Raw genomic sequence first — 18,844 nt, 5'->3', positions numbered from 1 at the left:
GGTCAGGGACATAGAAAGGGATTGGACTGACTATTCTTGGGGGGGAAAGGGGTGTGGGTGATGCAGGAAGAGACTGGACAAAAATCGTGCACCTATGGATGAGGACAGTGGGTGGGGAGTAAGGGCAGGGGTGGGGCGGGAACTGGGAGGAGGGGAATTATGGGGGGAAAAAAGAGGAACAAATGTAATAATCTGAACAATAAAGATTTAATTTAAAAAAAAAAGAATATTGCATAAATGTCTATCAACCATAACTTGAAGTCCTTGCTATTTTGGGGTATCATAGTCACCTGTTTTCATCCAGGACATTTGAAAAATATAATTACCAGCTAAGTAGCCCAATTTGTTTTGTCATGACCATGTTTCTGGCTCTTCACATTACCAGTGCTTCAACTTAGTGCTCCACATCTCACTCTTCTAAGGCCACTCCAGACATATTCTTGTCTGTATACTTTGCATGCTTGATTTCCTATAGATTTTTTTAAGTCTTAGATGTGAGGTGAAAAACCTGTTCTTTTCTTTTGGTTTCATCATTTTCTCTCCCTACCTTTCAGAAATCTCTAATCTACCCCCATTTATGATATCTTTAATTACCAAATTTATCTCATATTACTTTTTCTGTTACATGTTAAATCTCTAATGATTGTTAACCTTTAAACTATGATATACCCTTTAGTCTTTTCAGAAGTCACCCTTTTCTAACCAGATTTAATATTACTATTGTGTTTGACAAAATTATTATAATGAGTGCTTTAACATTTTAATGCATTTTTAAAAAGTTAAAAAAACAAGCAAATATAACACTTTATTGTTTAAGGGTACAAATGTATGAAATAAAGTTAAAAGATGATAAACAAGATTCCTTAAGGATTGAGGGATGCACATGAAGGAAGGAGGAGAACACATTGGTCGTGAAAACACATAGGTCGTGAGCAATGATCTAGGTTTCTTTAACCTTTTATTATGGAAAATAGTATAGTATAATGAACCCCCATGTACTCATCACCGATCTTCAATAATTACCAACATTTTGCTAATCTTTTTTATATATTCTCGTACCACTTTTTTTCCTGGTATGTTTTAAAGCAATCTCAGATATTATGCCATTTCATAAATGCTTATGTATGCATCTCTAACTGACAAGGATTGTTCTTTTTTTACCTAAGTAACTTGCTGTTATTACGCGTAGCAGAATTAATTATAATACTGGATCCATACTCACATTTTCATGATGCACTCAGAAATGTCTTTTTACAGTTTCTCCTCTACGGATCCAAATTAGAGTTTCTATAATATTTTGACTATGTTTCTTAAGTCTCTTTTATTCTGTAAATGTCCCTTTTTATACAATTAGTATGCTACAGAAACCAGATTATTTGTCTTAGAGAATATACCCATGTTCTGGCTTTCAAATTACTTCTGTCTTGTATTATTTAACTTGTTTCTTTATTCTTCATATTTCCTGTAAACTGGTAGTTATATATGTAAAGACTTGATGAGAGTTAGATTATTTGTGCGTTTTTTGTTTTGTTTGTTTTTGGGTGATGCTTTCTTTTATGCCACGTCATGAAGCATATAATGTTTGCTTGTCCCACCTTTCATGATGCTAAGTTTAATCAGTGGGTTTACTCTAACAGGTGTTTCTTGATACATTCATTTTCCTTAATCTGCATAGGGAAGCACCATTTTAAGAAAATATAAGATTTTAAAAACTAAGCTTATAAAGGAAGAAAAGGGGTAGAAAATATGATTCGGGGCTTTTGCTCCTTTATCTGTAAAATATATTGGTTGTATTAGAATTGAATCCCAATTACCTGTTGTAGACGAATGAAATAAATCTTTACTGACTCAGCGAAAGTACTTTCTCTATTCCCTTTCCTCAAGGATAGCAACTTTAAGATCTCAGCCTGTCTTTATTTTTGACTTTTACTAAACTTAGGTAGTTAGGTGACTTGAAGTATAGATTGAGAAACAGAAGATCTCAAAGTCCCTCCCAATTGAATTTATATGATAAATTTCAAGTAATGATAATTAACTTTTTAAACAGGGATCAACTTCACCAGTAACTGTTTTTAAGGGTTCAAAGAAACCTTACTTAAAAGAATGCATTTTGATAATTAACCATGATACTGGAGAATGTCGACTAGAAAAACTCAGCAGCAACATCACTGTAAAAAAAACAAGGTATGTGGTTAACAAAACAAATTCTTTTATCAGTACATAAATGCTAAGGAAATGTCAGTGAAAAAAATTATTTGATTAAGCCACATTATTATATAAGGCTTATTTCTATGGGATACAAAAATGGTTTAACCTTTTTTCAAGTTTAAATTTGGTGGAGAGCCTTAGCCACAACCTTGTACGATTTCTCTCTGTGACACATAAAAACTTGTTTCTGAAAATTTTCTACATGTAAAGATATAATTTCTTCTATGTAGAACTGGACTGAAAGGAGCCATCATGTACTCTTCAACATAATTTCATCTTCATTAGTAAAAGTGAACACCTAGACTATGTAAGGCACTTGGAGAACGAAGGTTTTCTATATAAGTACTAACCTCAAAATTTCTGCATTTTAATTGGATTAACATATAATTCTACTAGGAAAGTCAATAAGAGAATATAGCCATCTCATACCTTTTTTTGGAATTAGGCAGGTGCATTAATTGCTATGTAATATAAGGGATTTGCTCTCAAAGCTATGCAAATAGTATAGATAAAATTCGCTCTAGGAATTAAATGAAGAGAAAGATTATGGTTGATTGGAGCATTCAGGGAGCCTTTATTGATGTAATTTGAGAAGAGGTTAAGATTTAGGGCTTTTTCCACACCAAACATACTTGGTGATAAGACTTACCCTTAATGCTTATTAAATATATGAGTTCCCAGGTGATTTTTTATTGGTAGGATAGTTTGAAAATGACTGATTTAATTGATCAGAGAGAACATGAGGGTATTTAAAGGCAGGAATATATCTGACTTATTTGGAGCCAATGAGTAAGACCTATTTGAATAAGGAAGAGATTTGTCTCTGTGCATGCAAATAAATAAGTATTGGAAAGTGAGGAGTGAGGTTGATAGTGGATTAAAAGTAAGATCATAAAGGTAGGTTAAAGCTAATACCTTCAATATTAAATATGAAATTAGGACGTCTTAACGGCTCCATTGGCAGTGATTATGTATTAAATTTTTTAAACAGATTAAATTTTTAATTAAAAATATTTTTGTTTTGAAACATTAATACACCAAATAACTGAGTAAAGTGAAACTATGTGGGAAACAGAAAAATGCATACAAGGAAGAATTGACAGAATTTGGTGACTGGAATAAGGAAAGGCAGAAAAGTCAAATATAATTGTGTTATAAACTCTTCTTAAAAGTATTAAAAGGAAATGAATCTGCTTTAGTAGCATGCCTCTGTTAAAATGTGGAAGTGACTTAATTTTAATAGAAATGATAATTTTAGAATGTAGGGAATATATAGTACCTATATACACTTAGGTATATTTTATTTTAGGCATTTGTGTATATCTTAACACTTCAATTTTGAGCAGTGATTTTGTTTATATTCACACTTGTATCCCTCAATGGGACCGTGTATATGCCGTGCATATATAGCAGGGATCCAGAAGTATTTGTTAAATAATGAATTAATGTTTTAATTCTTGAATACCATTTTCAGATGTCTAGGGGAAAAAATAAGTGGTCAGTGTTAGTAACTTAGTAAATTGAAATTGTTACATTGCCATCATATCTTTTTTGACTTGATTTTTTTTTATAATTCCCTTTTTAAAATATATGTTTATTGATTTCAAAGAGGAAGGGAGAGGGAGAGAGAGATAGAATCATCAATGATGAGAGAGAATCATTGATTGGCTGCCTCCTGCACAGGATCCCCTACTGGGGATCGAGCCCGCAATCCAGGCATGTGCCCTTGACCGGAATCGAGCCTGGGACCGTTCAGTCCACAGGCTGTCGCTCTATCCACTGAGCCAAACCTGCCAGGGCTGACCTTTGATATTCTTAATTGCAGAGTTGAAGGAAGCAGTAAAATTCAGTCTCGTGTAGAGCATCAGCAGCAACAAATGTGGAATTTAACTAGGACTCCCAATCTTGTAAAAGATTCTCCATCCGAAGACAAGATGTCCCCAACATCTCCGATGGATGATATTGAAAGAGGTAAAATCTAAGTGTATATAATGTTCCTTTACAAGAAATTATTAAGAACTAGAGGCCCAGCGCACGATTAAATAATGCGCATGTAGGGTCCCCTAGGCCTAGCCTGCCATCAGGGCCTTGTCCGCCACCCCGTGAAGCCTCACACCCGTGACGCCTCATACGCTCTGTGGACGCTGCCAGTGCCCTGCCAAGCTCCCAGCCCGCGCCCTTCCCTTGCGTGCCGCCTCACCCTGCACCCCCGACCCTCCCCCAGTGGCGGGAGCACCTCTGCTCACCACCTGGGGACCTGCACCGAGCTCCCACCTGCCCAGCGCCCATCCCCTGCACCCTCTTCGCCACATGGCTCTGCTGCCTGCCTTGTTGCTCCCTCTTCACCGCGCGGCTCCCCCCACCACGCGAGCCATGAGTCCGGGTGACCGGTTGTTTTTATGATATAGATAAGTGAAATTTTTCATTTTAATAAGGGAATTAACTGTAAAGTTTTATTGAGAACATAATTTTTTTAGTATTATGGATTTTGGAGAGGAAGAGTATAGTTTGTGATTTAGGGTATTCTGTAATTATGTATCTATATAAGAGAATTTATATCTTTTTTATTATTCAGGGGGGAAAGTGTTTAGATATATGTAACTGGAGTTTTCTTCTTTTTGACAGTTGTGATGATTCAAATTCAGTTCTTCACAGCATCTTCCTGTCGAAGTTCTTTATGCATAGCCAGACTATAGATGTCTAAGATGTCACCAAAACAATAGTGAAGTGAGGAGATATAGTAAGCGGAAGCAGCAGGCAAGTTCTTCTGAATCTGAGCAGAAAGTGTTTCTAGGGAGGCACAGTCCTTTTGAAAGTAAGAACATTTAAATCTCCATTTTTTTCTAGCTGCAGTTTCGGTGTTAGTGTTATAGTAATTGTGGTAGTAATAAGACCCTGGTCACCAAAGTATATTTGCTTCTGTATATTTGCCTCTTCACTTTTTCTATATAAATTACATGTAGCAATCCAATTCCACTTGCCCTCTTCTAGGCCCAGTATAGTTTTAGTCCCCTAAACTAACAATTATTGTCCCCTTTACTAACAATAAGGAAGATATAAGCTCAGAGCCCTTTTTGGTAAAAGGGATTTTGAATTTTATTATTATATCATATCTGCTTCCAAAATGGATTTGAATCATGATGTCATTAATTTACATATATACAGAAAAATACTGGAAAAGAAAATCATGGTATTAAAGGGGAAGAGGAAGCAAATTTGTTAATAAATAAAACATTAAATTTAGATTTGAGCTTTCTAAACACTAAAACAAAAATTAAGACCTAAATAGCATATTTTGGATTACCTAAGAGACAGGTTCTAAAGAATTAGCCTCTTCCCTGTTATTAAATTCTAAACGAAGTTCATCATATGGAATCGGTTCTAGCGTGTATTAAATGATATAGTATCTTCAATGATAATTTTACAACACGAGAAGTTCCTCTCTGTGTCAGTTTTTTTAGCAGAGACCTTGATAAAAGCATTGTATTGAAGCATTGTAGAATGTAAGTTAACATGATCTAAGCATAAGATCTAACTTTGTATAAGAATTTACATTGAGATGTGTATAACTGGTATAGCCTGTTCCTTAGACAGTCTTTTTTTTTAAAACATTTTTATTGATTTCTGAGAGGAAGGGAGAGGGAGAGAGAGCTAGTAACATCAATGATGAAAGAGAATCATTGATTGGCTGCCTCCTGCAAACCCACTCCTGGGAATTGAGCTCCCAACCTGGGCATGTGCCCTTGACCAGAATCGACCCTGCGCCCCTTCAGTCCACAGGCCAACACTCTACCCACCAAGCCAAACCAGCTAGGGCAGACAGTCTTCTTTTAAATATTTTCTTGACCCTACTCTGCCAGTGCCTCCTGCAATAGTTGAATCATGTTTTCAGATTTATATCTAGATGCCTAGCACTTGTGTTAGTATTTCTATGGTTTAATTTTTACATTTACATCTTTGAGCTACCTGGAATTTTAGTTTAAGACAGTGGTCGGCAAACCGCGGCTCATGAGCCACATGCGGCTCTTTGGCCACTTGAGTGTGGCTCTTCCACAAAATACCACTTGCAGGCGCACACATACAGTGCGATTGAAACTTTGTGGCCCATGCACAGAAGTCGGTTTTCGGCCTGGGTGAGTCTATTTTGAAGAAGTGGAGTTAGAAGAAGTGGGGGGTGTCGGTTGGTCAGGCGACGGGAGACAGCGCAGGCGGGCCGCGGGATACGCAGCTCGGGGTAGGTGGCGTGATTCATGCAGGAGTTGCGTGAGCCAGTCAGTCAGCAGTCTCATTGTGCAGTGGTTAGTGCTAGTCGTGTCCGCAAATCGCGCGCGGGTGACAAAAGTGCCTACTCGAAGCATAAAGTTACCTGTATTTTTCCAACCAGCTGCAAATCCTACAGGTATTTTTGTCATCAATTTAAGAATCGTAATTATTTTGTGATGGTAGCTTTATTATTATAAAATGAAACATTTTTTTAGGTATGTTGAGATGATTTGGACATATAGAGAGGATGAACGAAAGGAGATAGATGAAACAAGTATACAAGACAAGTGTGGATGGGAGAGTTGGAAGGAGTCGACCTCAGCGAACATACCTCAATCAGACTGAGGACGTTTTTAGGAAAGGCCAGCTTAGGAGTACCCTAATTAAGTTAATAACAATGTACCTACCTATATAGTTCAAGTTTAAAAAATTTGGCTCTCAAAAGAAATTTCAATCGTTGTACTGTTGATATTTGGTTCTGTTGACTAATGAGTTTGCCGACCACTGGTTTAAGAAATAAGAATCCAAATTTCCCTCTGCCCCAACAGTATCAATAATCTTGATAATCAACATATTGTATTGATAAACAGTATTATATATTAATATCCATTTATTGAATAAGCCATCATTTCTTTTGCTAATATGAAAAGCCATTTTTATCACATGCAAAATTTCTATATAGACTTAAGTCTGTTTCACAACATAAAATATACATTGGCTAATAAATACTGGGTGGGGCAAAAGTAGGTTTACAGTTGTAAGTAAAACAGAGTTTAGTCTCGTCAATATTATTTATTAACTAGAGGCCCAGTGTATTTCTGCACTGGGTGAGGGGGCGGGGGCGGTCCTTTAGTCCGGACTGCACCCTCTTGCAGTCCAGGACCCCTCGGGGGAATGTCCGCATGCTGCCGGCTTAGGCCGGCTTAGTCGGACATTCCTCTTGCAATCCAAGATGCTGCATGCACCAGTGACCATACTTTTCATACAGGTGAAAGGCATCTTGCTGTGTATGGGCAGCTACATTTTTTTGCCCTGATTATAAAAAGTAGTTCATAACATGATCCTTCTGAGGCATTAGTACAATTTTCCCATTCGTACGGGTGGAAAAACTGAAGCAGAGAGAAGTTAAGTAATTGGCTTTGTCACACAGTTATAAGTGTCAGAATCAGGGCTGACTGCAAAATGTGCAAGCCAGAGTCCATGCATGTCATCGCTGCAGCATCCTGTTTTTTCATAGTTAGAGTAGTCTTGCCAGGTTTTAATTTTTAAATCTCAGAGACTGTTCCCAATATATAGGAATGCATGTTCATCCCCATGTAGAATAAATAGGACGTGGACAGTTTAGAGAGTCTTTTGATAAAGTAAAATTAAGCAGCCACAGATCTCTTTTTCAAATATTACAGAAGCCACCTTCCTTGTTTAACTGTGTATGGGATGTAGTAGTTTATAAGCTATGACACAGTCACTTGCAATCCAGGACCTCTCAGGGGATGTCTGACTGCTGAGGGATGTAGCAGTGCACCAAGCAGCAGGCAGCCAGGGAGGAGCCCGAACCGGGCGCCATGCCGCTCATGCTCATCCTAGCCCACTGCGCCTGCTCCTGCCGCTCCCCGTTTGGTAGTGCTGCTGCCACACCTGTGCTTACCACCCATGAGCCCAGCTTCTGGCTGAGCAGTGCTCCTCCTGTGGGACTGCACTGACCTCCAGAGGGCAGCTCCTGCATTGAGTGTCTGCCCCTTGGTGGTCAATGCACATCATAGCGACTGGTCGACCGGTCATTCCATCCTAATGGTTGCTTAGGCTTTTATATAGGTAGATTGGTGAAACTCACTAATGCTTTTAAAATGCACATTTTAAGATTAACAGATAGTTTTTCATTTATGAGATTGGAAGTAGCTAAAACATTTGTCAACATTCAGTAGTGGTAAGAACATAAAGGGAAGCAAGTCGTTCATGCATTTTTTTAAGAAATTATAAATTGGCACATATTAATTTTTGTAGAGCAACTTTTTTCTGCAAAGCACTTGGAACAGTGTTTAGTACAGTGATGGTGAACCTTTTGAGCTCGGCGTGTCAGCATTTTGAAAACCCCTAGCTTAACTCTGGTGCCGTGTCACATAGAAATGTTTTGATATTTGCAGCCATACCAAAACAAAGATTTATGTTTTTGATATTTATTTTATATATTTAAATGCCATTTAACAAAGAAAAATCAACCAAAAAAATGAGTTTGTGTGTCACCTCTGACACGCGTGTCATAGGTTCACCATCACTGGTCTAGTACATAGTAACTGCTGTATGAGGATTTGTTATTATCATTATCCTTATTTGCTAATAACTATTAACATAAAAAGTGCATATCCCTTATGTAGAAAGTTCTCCTAAAGCAAAACTTGTGCAGATAGATATATTAAATACTAGAGGCCTGGTGCACAAAATATGTGCACTCAGGGCGGGTCCTTCAGCCTGGCCTGCACTCTCACAGTCCTGGAGCCCTTGGGGGATGTCTGACTGCCGGCTTAGGCCCGCTCCCTGACTGCCGGCAGTAGGACATCCTTAGCACTTACTACTACTAGTGGAGCTGAGAGAGGCTCTTGTCACAGCTGCTGCACTCACCAGCTATAAGCCGGGCTTCTGGCTGAGTCATGTTCCCTCTGTGAGAGTGCACTGACCACCAGGGGGCAGCCCCTGTGTTGAGCACCTGCCTCCTGGTGGTCAGTGCGTATCATAGCGACTGGTCATTCTGCCATTGGATTTGCATATTAGCCTTTTATTATATAGGATATACATAGATATATCTCTCTCAGTCACATAGAATGTTCCATGCAGCGTTTTTCATATTAAGGAAAACATGGAAAAATCCCAAGTGCCCATCAAATACTGCACATCAGTTTTTTTAAAGAGACCACATTTTTAGTAACAAAGAAGGATATCCAGATATTTTATTAAGCAAAAAATAAAATTTTTCATGTAATATATGTGCTGTATGAGTAATTTTTGAAAACAAAATTTGTATAAGTTTGTAGATGCATAGAAGAACTTGGGAGAATTATAGTAAAATGTAAGCATTATCTTTAGGAGTTTGGATTATATGAACCTTTCATTTTTTATGTGCAAATTATTTGAATTTTTATAATGAAGTTGTTATTTTTTAGACAATATTATTTATTTAGAAGATAATATAATGTTGAAGAATAATGTTAATATAAAATCACTCAATCTCACCACCCTAATGCAACTGTCAATTTCTATCCATACTGTAAAATTTTTACATTATGTTTTTAAAGGTAAATACTATGTACCAAGTCTTCCCGTACATGATTTCAACTAACCTTTAAAACTTTCCTTAATGAATATTTCAAACATACAGAAAAATACGGGTAATAATATAACAAATAATACACCTACAACTTAGATTTAACATTTTGCCACTTTGGTTTTAGGTTTTTTAAAAAAATTACAAAAGTCTCTTTACTTTCCAAAACATTCTTCTCCTTTTCCTGTCTATCTGTGTACATGTCTGAATGTACTCTAAAGGATTTATATACAAGATACTTTTCTATTCATTGAAACAGTTGTATATGTTTTCCTGATTCTTGATAGTGTGGGTAAATTTCTTTACTGACTATAGGTTTACTCAGTTTTTTTAATTCTTTATTTAATTTTATCTTGAAACTTGTCAGTTTAATTCACATTTTCAAACTGTTAGCATAATTTATCCATACAAAGCCCTACAATATTCATAGTTATGGCCCTTTTATATTCCTAACACTGATTATTTGTGCCATGTCTTTCTCATTTTCTTGATCAATATTGCTAGAATTTGATATATTTCAATCTTCAAAGAACCAGCTTTTGGTCTCTGTTAGACATAGTATATATGGTTAACCAAGAATGTCATCTTTGGAGTCAGACTACTTGCACTTAAATCTCAGCTCTATCATGTATCAGCTGTGTGGCTTAGGGAAAGTTACTTAAACTCTTATTCTCCCTGTGCATGCCCATAAATTTGATAAATTTGATGAAATGGGCCAGTTCCTTAAAGGGTACAAAGTTGACTCAAGAAGAAACAGATAACATGAATATTCCTACATCCTCTAAAAATATTGAGTTGTATTTTAAAGCCCTACCCCTGAGGGTGGGGGGAGTAAGAGATCAAGCAAAGGAGTTGTATACTTGCATATATGCATAACCAATGGACACAGACACTAGGGGGGTGAGGGCATATGCCAGGGGGTAAGGGGAGGTCAATGGGGGGAAAAGGAAACATATGTAATATTATATGTAATAATTTAAACAATAGAATAAAACCCTACCCCTACCCCCATAAACACACAGATTTCCAGCCAGAGGTGGGTTCACTGGAGAATTTTACCAGTCATTTAAGGAAGAAATAATATCAATTTGATACAAACTCTGTATTATGCTACGTGAAATAAGCCAGTCAGAGAAAAACAAGGATCACATGATCTCACTTATATGTGGAATCTAATGAACAAAATAAACCAACAAATAAAATAGGCCCAGAGGCATGAAAGCATGGCACAGAGTGACGGATCTCAGAGGAAATGGGAGAGGGGGACTAGCGAGGAATAATCAAAGAACTTACATGCACATGTGCATAATCCATGGATACAGACAATAGTGTGGTAAAGACCTAGTGTGGGGCAGGAATTGGATGGAGAGGGGCAATTGGGGGGATATGGGGAACATTTGTAATACCCTCAAAAATAATGATAAATAAATCTAAAATAAATCATCAAATAAAGAGGAAATGCTTTATAACTCATTCCTCAAGGTCAGAATTATTGCTACCAAAACCCAACAAAGATAGTACAAGGGAAAAAAAACAACAACAACAAAACTACAAACTGATACCTTATGAATATAGATGCAAAATTTTTAAACAAAATTTTAGCAAATTGAATTTAACGATTATATAACAGTGGTTTTCAACTAGATATGATTTTTGTCCCCTAGGGGGAGATCTGGCAATGTCTGCAGACATTTTTGATTGTCACAGCTGGCAAGCAGTAGTGCTACTGGCATTTAGTGGATAGAAGCTAGGGATGCTGCTAAACACGCTGCAGTGACAGAACAGCAACAAAGAATTATATAACTCCAAATGCCAATATTGCTGTGGTGGTGAAATGCTAATATATTAAAAGGACAGTACATCATGACTAAATGGAGTTTTCCGAGGAATACACATTTTTGAAAGTCAATCAATATTCACCAGTTTTAAAAATAAAAAACAAAAGCCATCTCAAAAACAGTAGAAAAAGGCCAGTTTGTGTGGTTCAGTGATTGAACTCTGACCAGTAAACTAGGAGATCATGGTTCCATTCCGATCAGGGCACATCAATCCCCAGTGTGGGGTGAGCAGGAGGCAGCTGATCAATGATTCTCTCTCTCATCATTAATGTTTCTGTCACTCTCTCCCTCTCTCTGAAATCAATAAAAGTCAAATTTTAAAAAAGAAAGAAAAAAACAGTAGAAAGAACATTTGACAAATTTCAGGTCATTCTTTTTTTAAATAATATTTTCAATTACAGTCAACATACAATATTATATTAGTTTCAGGTGGCCAACATAGTGTTTAGGCATTTATGTGTAACTTCTGAAGTGATCACTCTGATAAGTCTAGTAACCATCTAACACCATATGTGGTTATTACAGTATTACTGACTATATTCCCTGTGCTGTCCTTTACATCCCTGTGACTTCAACTCTCATTCTTTTTTTAAAAATATATTTTTATTTTTTTCAGAGAGGAAGGGAGAGGGAGATAGAAACATCAATGTTGAGAGAGAATCATTGATCGGCTGCCTCCTGCATGCCCCCTACTGGGGATTGATGCTCTTGATCACAATCGAACCCAGGACCCTTCTGTCTGCAGGCCAACGCTCTATCCACTGAGCCAAACCAGCTAGGGCTCAACTATCATTCTTGATTAAAAAGCAATTTTTTTTCAGCTTCATTGGTGAATTCTACCAAATGTCTGCTTAAAGAAGAGTTAATGCCAATTATTCTCAAACTATTTCAGAAAATTAAAGAGAAGGGAACACTTTAATATTCATTTCATGAGGCCAACATTACTCTCATACCAGGGCCAGACAAAGGACACTATTAGAAAAGCAAATTACAAACCAATATTCATTGAACATAGCAAAAATTCTCAACAAAAAAACTAGCCCATTAAAAGAATTATATACCATGATGATTAAATGTTTGTGTTTTTTTTTTGCCTGGGATGCAAGAATGTTTAAATGTATGTAAATCAATAAACACAATACGCCACATTAACAGAATGAGTACTAAAACTCTTGATCATCTCAATAGATGCAAAAAAGAATTTGACAAAAAATGAAATATACTTCATGACAAAAACTAACTGTACACTTTAATTTTGTCAATTATACCTCAATAGAGCTGACAAAAAGGAATTCATCTGTATGTATTGCATTGCATTATATGTATTGGGGAAATAAAAAGAATTTGGATTACATGTCTATTTCAGTATAATAGTATAAATAAATGTAGTGTTTAGATTTAGACACTGCCTATGTCTTCTAATTTTCGTAGTTTCAACATTGAAGTAAGGCTTGGCTTGATGATAGAGATTTTTTTTTAATTGGGGAATTTCTTGAACTCTGTATGTATGTTGTCCAGAAATGTATGTTGTCCAGAAATGAGAGAAAGAGGTACTACAGAGAAAAGCTGGAAAGGAAAAGTTTGGGTCCATGGATGCAGCTTTTGCAGGAAAATTTGAATTGCTCCTTTCTTTTTTTCTTTTTTTTTTTTTTTAACTCTTAGTTGGGTAGTGACAAAGAGTGAACTCAGGCTCAAACAATGTGTGAGTTGGGTGTTAAAATCTAAAATACCAGTTTCCAATCAGAATTTAAAAACATATATGGTCACAAGAAAGTGATTATTCCGGTGGGGTAGGGAGGGGTTGAGGGGGTAGGCTTAAAGGAACTTAAAGAAGGTTAGGAAAAGGATGTTACTGTTTATTTTGTATTAGTAGAGAAGCTTTTAAAGTAAAAAGCTGTAAATGTATGTTTAGTCTTATTTCTTGTTAACACTTTCTTAGAAACTAACTCATTCAAAATTTATTATATTTATTTAATATTTACTTAACCTATCTATTAACTTCTGTTACATTTTCAGAACTGAAGGCAGAAGCTAGTCTGATGGACCAGATGAGTAGTTGTGATAGTTCATCAGATTCTAAAAGTTCATCATCTTCAAGCAGTGAGGGTAGTTCCAGTGACTCAGAAGATGAAGAGTACAGATCCTCTCCATCTGATCCAGGGAATTATATCTCTGGAGATCCTACCATGTCTGCCATGCCACAATGCAGGATTCCTGATGTAGATGCTGGTCATAATAGATATCATAACAACAGTGGCCTTCTGATGAATACTTTAAGTAAGTATACATAAGCATGAGTAATTAGAAAAGTAAAAATTCACAGTGAAGCCATACCAATTATGATGTAAAATTTGTATAAAGAGAAAGATCCTATTTTATTCAGTTGATGCTATTAATCATTACCTTCTTATTGAATTACTCATTTTCTTTAGACTCTGTGACATAATGTCTTATTGACTTTTCTCCTATCTTTCTAGATACTTTTCTCTGTCTCCTTTGCTGGTTTATGATCTTCTACTCAGTCATTAGAGCTGGAGTTCTTCAAGACTTAATCCTAGGTCCTTTTTCTTTTATACTCTTTCCTTGCATAATCTCCATACTTGTGGTGCAGTCAGTGGATAACTTTTAAATTTGCATCTTTGACCCAGACCTCTGAGCTCTTGATGCATAAATCCAACATCATCTTTTAGTAAAAGGCATTTCAAATTAACTTTGTCCAAAACCAACTTATAATATATTATTTTTACCAACTTATAGTATTTAGCTGAGCTTATTTTCTAAACAAGCTCAGCCAAATAAAAGATAGGATTCCTCTAATTAGGCAAACTAGAAACCTGATTGTATTCAAGACTTGATTTCCTCTCTTTCTTTTTTTAAACAATTTTACTTTATTATTATTATATATTTTTATTGATTTCAGAAAGGAAGGGAGAGGGAGAGAGAGAGCTAGAAACATCAATGAGTAGAGAGAATCATTGATTGGCTGCCTCCTGCACGTCCCCTACTGGGGATCAAACCTGCATGTGCCCTTGATTGGAATTGATTCCTCTCTTTCTTTACAGTATAGTCCAGCCGTGGGCAAACTACGGCCCGCGGGCTTTATTCGGCCCGTTTGAAATGAATAAAACTAAAAAAAAAAAAGACTGTACCCTTTTATGTAATGATGTTTACTTTGAATTTATATTAGTTCACACAAACACTCCATCCATGCTTTTGTTCTGGCCCTCCTGTCCAGTTTAAGAGCCCATTATGGCCCTTGAGTCAAAAAGTTTGACCACCCCTGGTGTAGAAGGTACAGCTGCTGTTCCTCAGACAGAGTTTGTGGTGATCAGGAGGATGCTGTTCCTTGGATGGGGGCGGGCTACACAAGCAGCTGCTACTCATTCGAATTGTTATTTTTAATCTCTTAAGTGGCCTCAGGGCAAGGTTTTTTCCAATAGTGTGTCTTCCCCCCCAGTTCAGGCAGATGTCTATGTGGGAAAGATGTCTCCTGCTGTGTGAGGGAATGACTCAGCCCAGGAAACTTGGGATGTCTGCCTTCTGAGCTCTATCCTCTGAGTCCCCAGTCCTGGGTTCTGCTCTCATAGCTCTATTCCACTTCACCCTCCCTCTGCCAGATCACAAGGTAGGTGGCTCTACCGGGAATTTTTGTGCATTGGCCCTTTAAGAGGGTGCCTGAACTTTCAGCTGCCACTCCTTGGCAGACAGCACTCCACTGCTTTTCACAGCTAGATGTTATGTGGATATCTTCCTCAGTTTGGTGCTCTCTGCTGGGGAGCCCCCGCTTTGGGATTAGATCCCAGAGTTCTCAGTGGCACCCTCCTTCCCCCTACAGCTGATAAATCTCTCCGGAACTTCAGTTGCCGTCTGTGGGTGCCAGGTCAGCCCTTTCACGCCTCCGCCCCTCCTACCAGTCTCTATGCCATCTCCACCTTTGGTCCTTGGGTATCAGGGTTCTCTCCTGTGAGTTTTCCATTGATTATTCAGGAAGCCTTTCTGTATTACAGTTGTAATTCCATCTTGTTCCTGGGAGCATGTCTGTGCAGCATCCTCCTTCCCTGCCACCATTTTTAATCTCATAAAATCTACTCTTAAACTATGTATTAACTTTGAAACATGCCAGCTTTTGTTGATTGTGGAGGAGTTAAAAAATATGAGAATATTTTTAACCATTTTAATTTACTACCCAAATGATTTTGTCCAATCCCATAATTTCAGATAAACCCCTGCAATCAGTGACTCCCAAATCTTTATTCCAATGAATTCCCATATTAAACAAAATTCAGAGTTTTTACCATGACCTAAAAAACAACTGATATCTTTTTGGCCTCATTTCTTATCATTCTCCTCATTCATTTCACTCCAGCCACAGTGGCCTTTTAATAGTCAGAGAACACAACACGAATGCTTCTGCCTTGGGGCATTTGTATGTGCTATTCCCTGAGCTTGGGCAGTTACCCATCTCCATATTTTGCTGACTTTATTTTTAAATTTTGATCTCCAGTCAAATGTCACTCCTCAAGGAGACCTCCCCAACTACCCTGTATAAAGTAGCACCTCTCATCTCTCTCCATACTCATTTTTATTTATTTATTTATTTTATATATATATATATATCAGAGAGGAAGGGAGAGATAGAAATACAAATGATGAGAGAGAATCATTGATTAGCTGCTTCCTGCACACCCCACACTGAGGATAGAGCTGACAACCCAAGCATGAGCCCCGACCAGAAATCCAACCGTGACCTCCTGGTCCATAGGTCGACGCTCAACTATTCAGCCATGCTGGCCAGGTTCCATACCCATCTTTATATTTTCATAGTATTTATACCTACTTGGCATTATATTATATATTTGTTTATTTTTTTTACTGTCTGTTTTCTCCACTGGAATGTAAGTTTCATGACTGTAATCACATGGATGAATTACAAAAGGAATCAATGATGAGTTACCCTTAAACACTATGTAAATATTTTGACAACATTTTGAGTAAGAAGTTATATAATTTTTTCACTTCCAAATGATATGGTGTGATCTTCTAAATTATATTTTCTCTCATTTCCTGATGTAAACCAGTGATATAAAAAGAAGGGTGATGTTGGTATGTAAAAGAAGACTAATATAGAAGCCAGATGATACTAAAACTATGCTGAAGATTGATGGTGTATTTTTTCTTTACAGATAGTATTATTTAAATTACTAATGATATGATTAAATTGTAGGATCAATAATCTGATTATTAATGACAAAATGTTGCCACTTGGATTACTTTCTGTATAATATTTGTTGTCAAAAAATAAATATATTAAATATAAATATTTCATTATTACAGTTTTGCTATTTTTTTATTTTAGGAAACGATTTGCAGCTGAGTGATTCAGGAAGTGATACTGATGATTGAAGAAACATTCAGCTATAAATGTAAAATTTACAAGACATATGACAATATATTTTATACTAAGAAAAAAAATTCCTAAGACTGAGGAAATGGTACTTTACTTTAAATGGTAAAAGAAATTAAATTTGATTCAGAATTTTCTATTGATGTTACATTTTTTAACCTTTTATGAGAACCTGCATTTCCATGTATTTTCACATAATCCTAAAACTTTCTTGAAGTTTTTTTAAAAGAATTTTCTCTTTTTTTAAAAGAATTTGCCCTTTTTTTAAAATATATTTTTATTGATTTCAAAGAGGAAGGGAGAGGGAGAGAGAGATAGAAACATCAACGATGAGAGAGAATCATTGATTGACTGCCTCCTGCATGCCCCACACTGGGGATTGAGCCCGCAACTCGGACATATGCCCTGACCGGGAATCGAACCAGTGACCTTTGGTTCTGGGTCATTGCTCAACCGCTGAGCCACATCCAGCTGGGCACTTTTTTGAAGTTTTAAAGATGAGAAAAAAGACTCAGAGGTTAGTAACTTGCCCACATATTATTAGTTAACAAGTGGCAGATCAGGTGTTGTAGTGTTCAAGTTCAGTGCTCTGTTTTACCAGATTGCTATCTCCAATTGTGAAATGTCAAAACTATGGATTTTTAATAAATTCTGTGATTTTAATTATATCTTTGAGCCTTTTCTATCTCGTATTCCATTAATTTTTGTTGAAACTCTATTAGTCCTTGACAAAATTAAATTATAATTTAGGGTAAGGTGAAGCTAAATAATTATTTTAATGAAATAACTTATCTCAATATTTTTCATCATTTTCTCATTTTACTTTTGAGAAAAAAATAAACAGTTAAGTGTTGATATAATTAATATTTACATCTCTAACACTTTTTTATTTGTATGAAAAAATAAATATTAGTTTATAGTTGAAAGCCACTGACCAGTAGCAAGTTCTTTTTTTAATTTGTTTTTATTGTTGAGAGTATTACAGATGTCCACCACTTCCCCACCTCTGTCCTCCACCTGGCTTCCATTGTACCCCAGGCCTTCACCACACTATTGTCTGTATCCATGGACTATGCATATCCTATATAATAAAAGCCTAATATGCAAATTTCCCCCTGGGCGGTCACCACTTGCTATGATGTGCGCTGACCACCAGGGACAGTGCGGAACATGGCAGGCGTCAGCAACACTGTGCTGGCAGTGGGTGACAGTGGAGGTACTTCCAGCCCTGATGGGCCCCGACAAGCCGGACCGCAGCGGGATGGTGGAGCAGATGAGCTGGCAGCATCAGGCCAAGGCAGGTGCAAGCGGGTCCCGATCACCCTGTCAATCGCCCCACAGAGGGTGACCAGCGGGGGTAGTGGGGGGTGGGGCCACCACCTGGATTCCAGGCGCTGAGGGAGCTGGACAGAGGGGCCCGGCCCCAACTGATCACCCTGTAGGGATGGTGGAGCAGGTGAGGGGGTAGCACCAGGCCAAGGCTAGGTGCCAGGTGAGGTTGTGGGGGCACGAGCTGGGGCTGCAAGGCTGGGGGCCTCGAGCTGGGGCCTGATTCTTGCAGGCCACCCCAAGGGACCCCACCCGTGCATGAATTAATGCACCAGGCCTCTAGTGTGTGTATAAGTTCTTTGGTTAATCTCTTTCTGCCCCCCTTCCTTCTGAGATCTGTCAGTCTCTTCCATGCTTCCATGTCTCTGGACTTGTTTTGTTTGTTATTTTATTCATTAGATTCCACATGTAAGTAAGATCATGTGATTTTTTGAGGTCTTGAACATCTTTCGTTAGATTTCCTCCAGGTATTTTTTATGCTATTAT

At 37.3% G+C, this 18,844-nt stretch overlaps 1 protein-coding gene across 2 annotated transcripts in view; it reads left to right on the top strand.

Moving 5' to 3' along the window:
- Window positions 1-17,166, top strand: part of EAF2 (ELL associated factor 2) — a 36,766-nt gene extending 19,600 nt beyond the window's left edge. For both annotated transcript variants that reach the window (XM_006755346.1, XM_006755345.1), the window contains exons 3-6: window positions 2,048-2,184; window positions 4,034-4,179; window positions 13,642-13,902; window positions 16,982-17,166. In XM_006755346.1, coding sequence (XP_006755409.1) covers window positions 2,048-2,184; window positions 4,034-4,179; window positions 13,642-13,902; window positions 16,982-17,028 — 591 coding nt within the window. In that variant the 3' untranslated portion in view covers window positions 17,029-17,166. The remainder of the gene's footprint in view (window positions 1-2,047; window positions 2,185-4,033; window positions 4,180-13,641; window positions 13,903-16,981) is intronic.
- The last annotated feature ends 1,678 nt before the right edge of the window (window positions 17,167-18,844 follow it).

The sequence above is a fragment of the Myotis davidii genome, unplaced genomic scaffold (assembly GCF_000327345.1).
Source record: "Myotis davidii unplaced genomic scaffold, ASM32734v1 scaffold292, whole genome shotgun sequence".
NCBI lineage: Eukaryota > Metazoa > Chordata > Mammalia > Chiroptera > Vespertilionidae > Myotis > Myotis davidii.
This window is presented reverse-complemented; position numbering and strand designations above follow the sequence as displayed.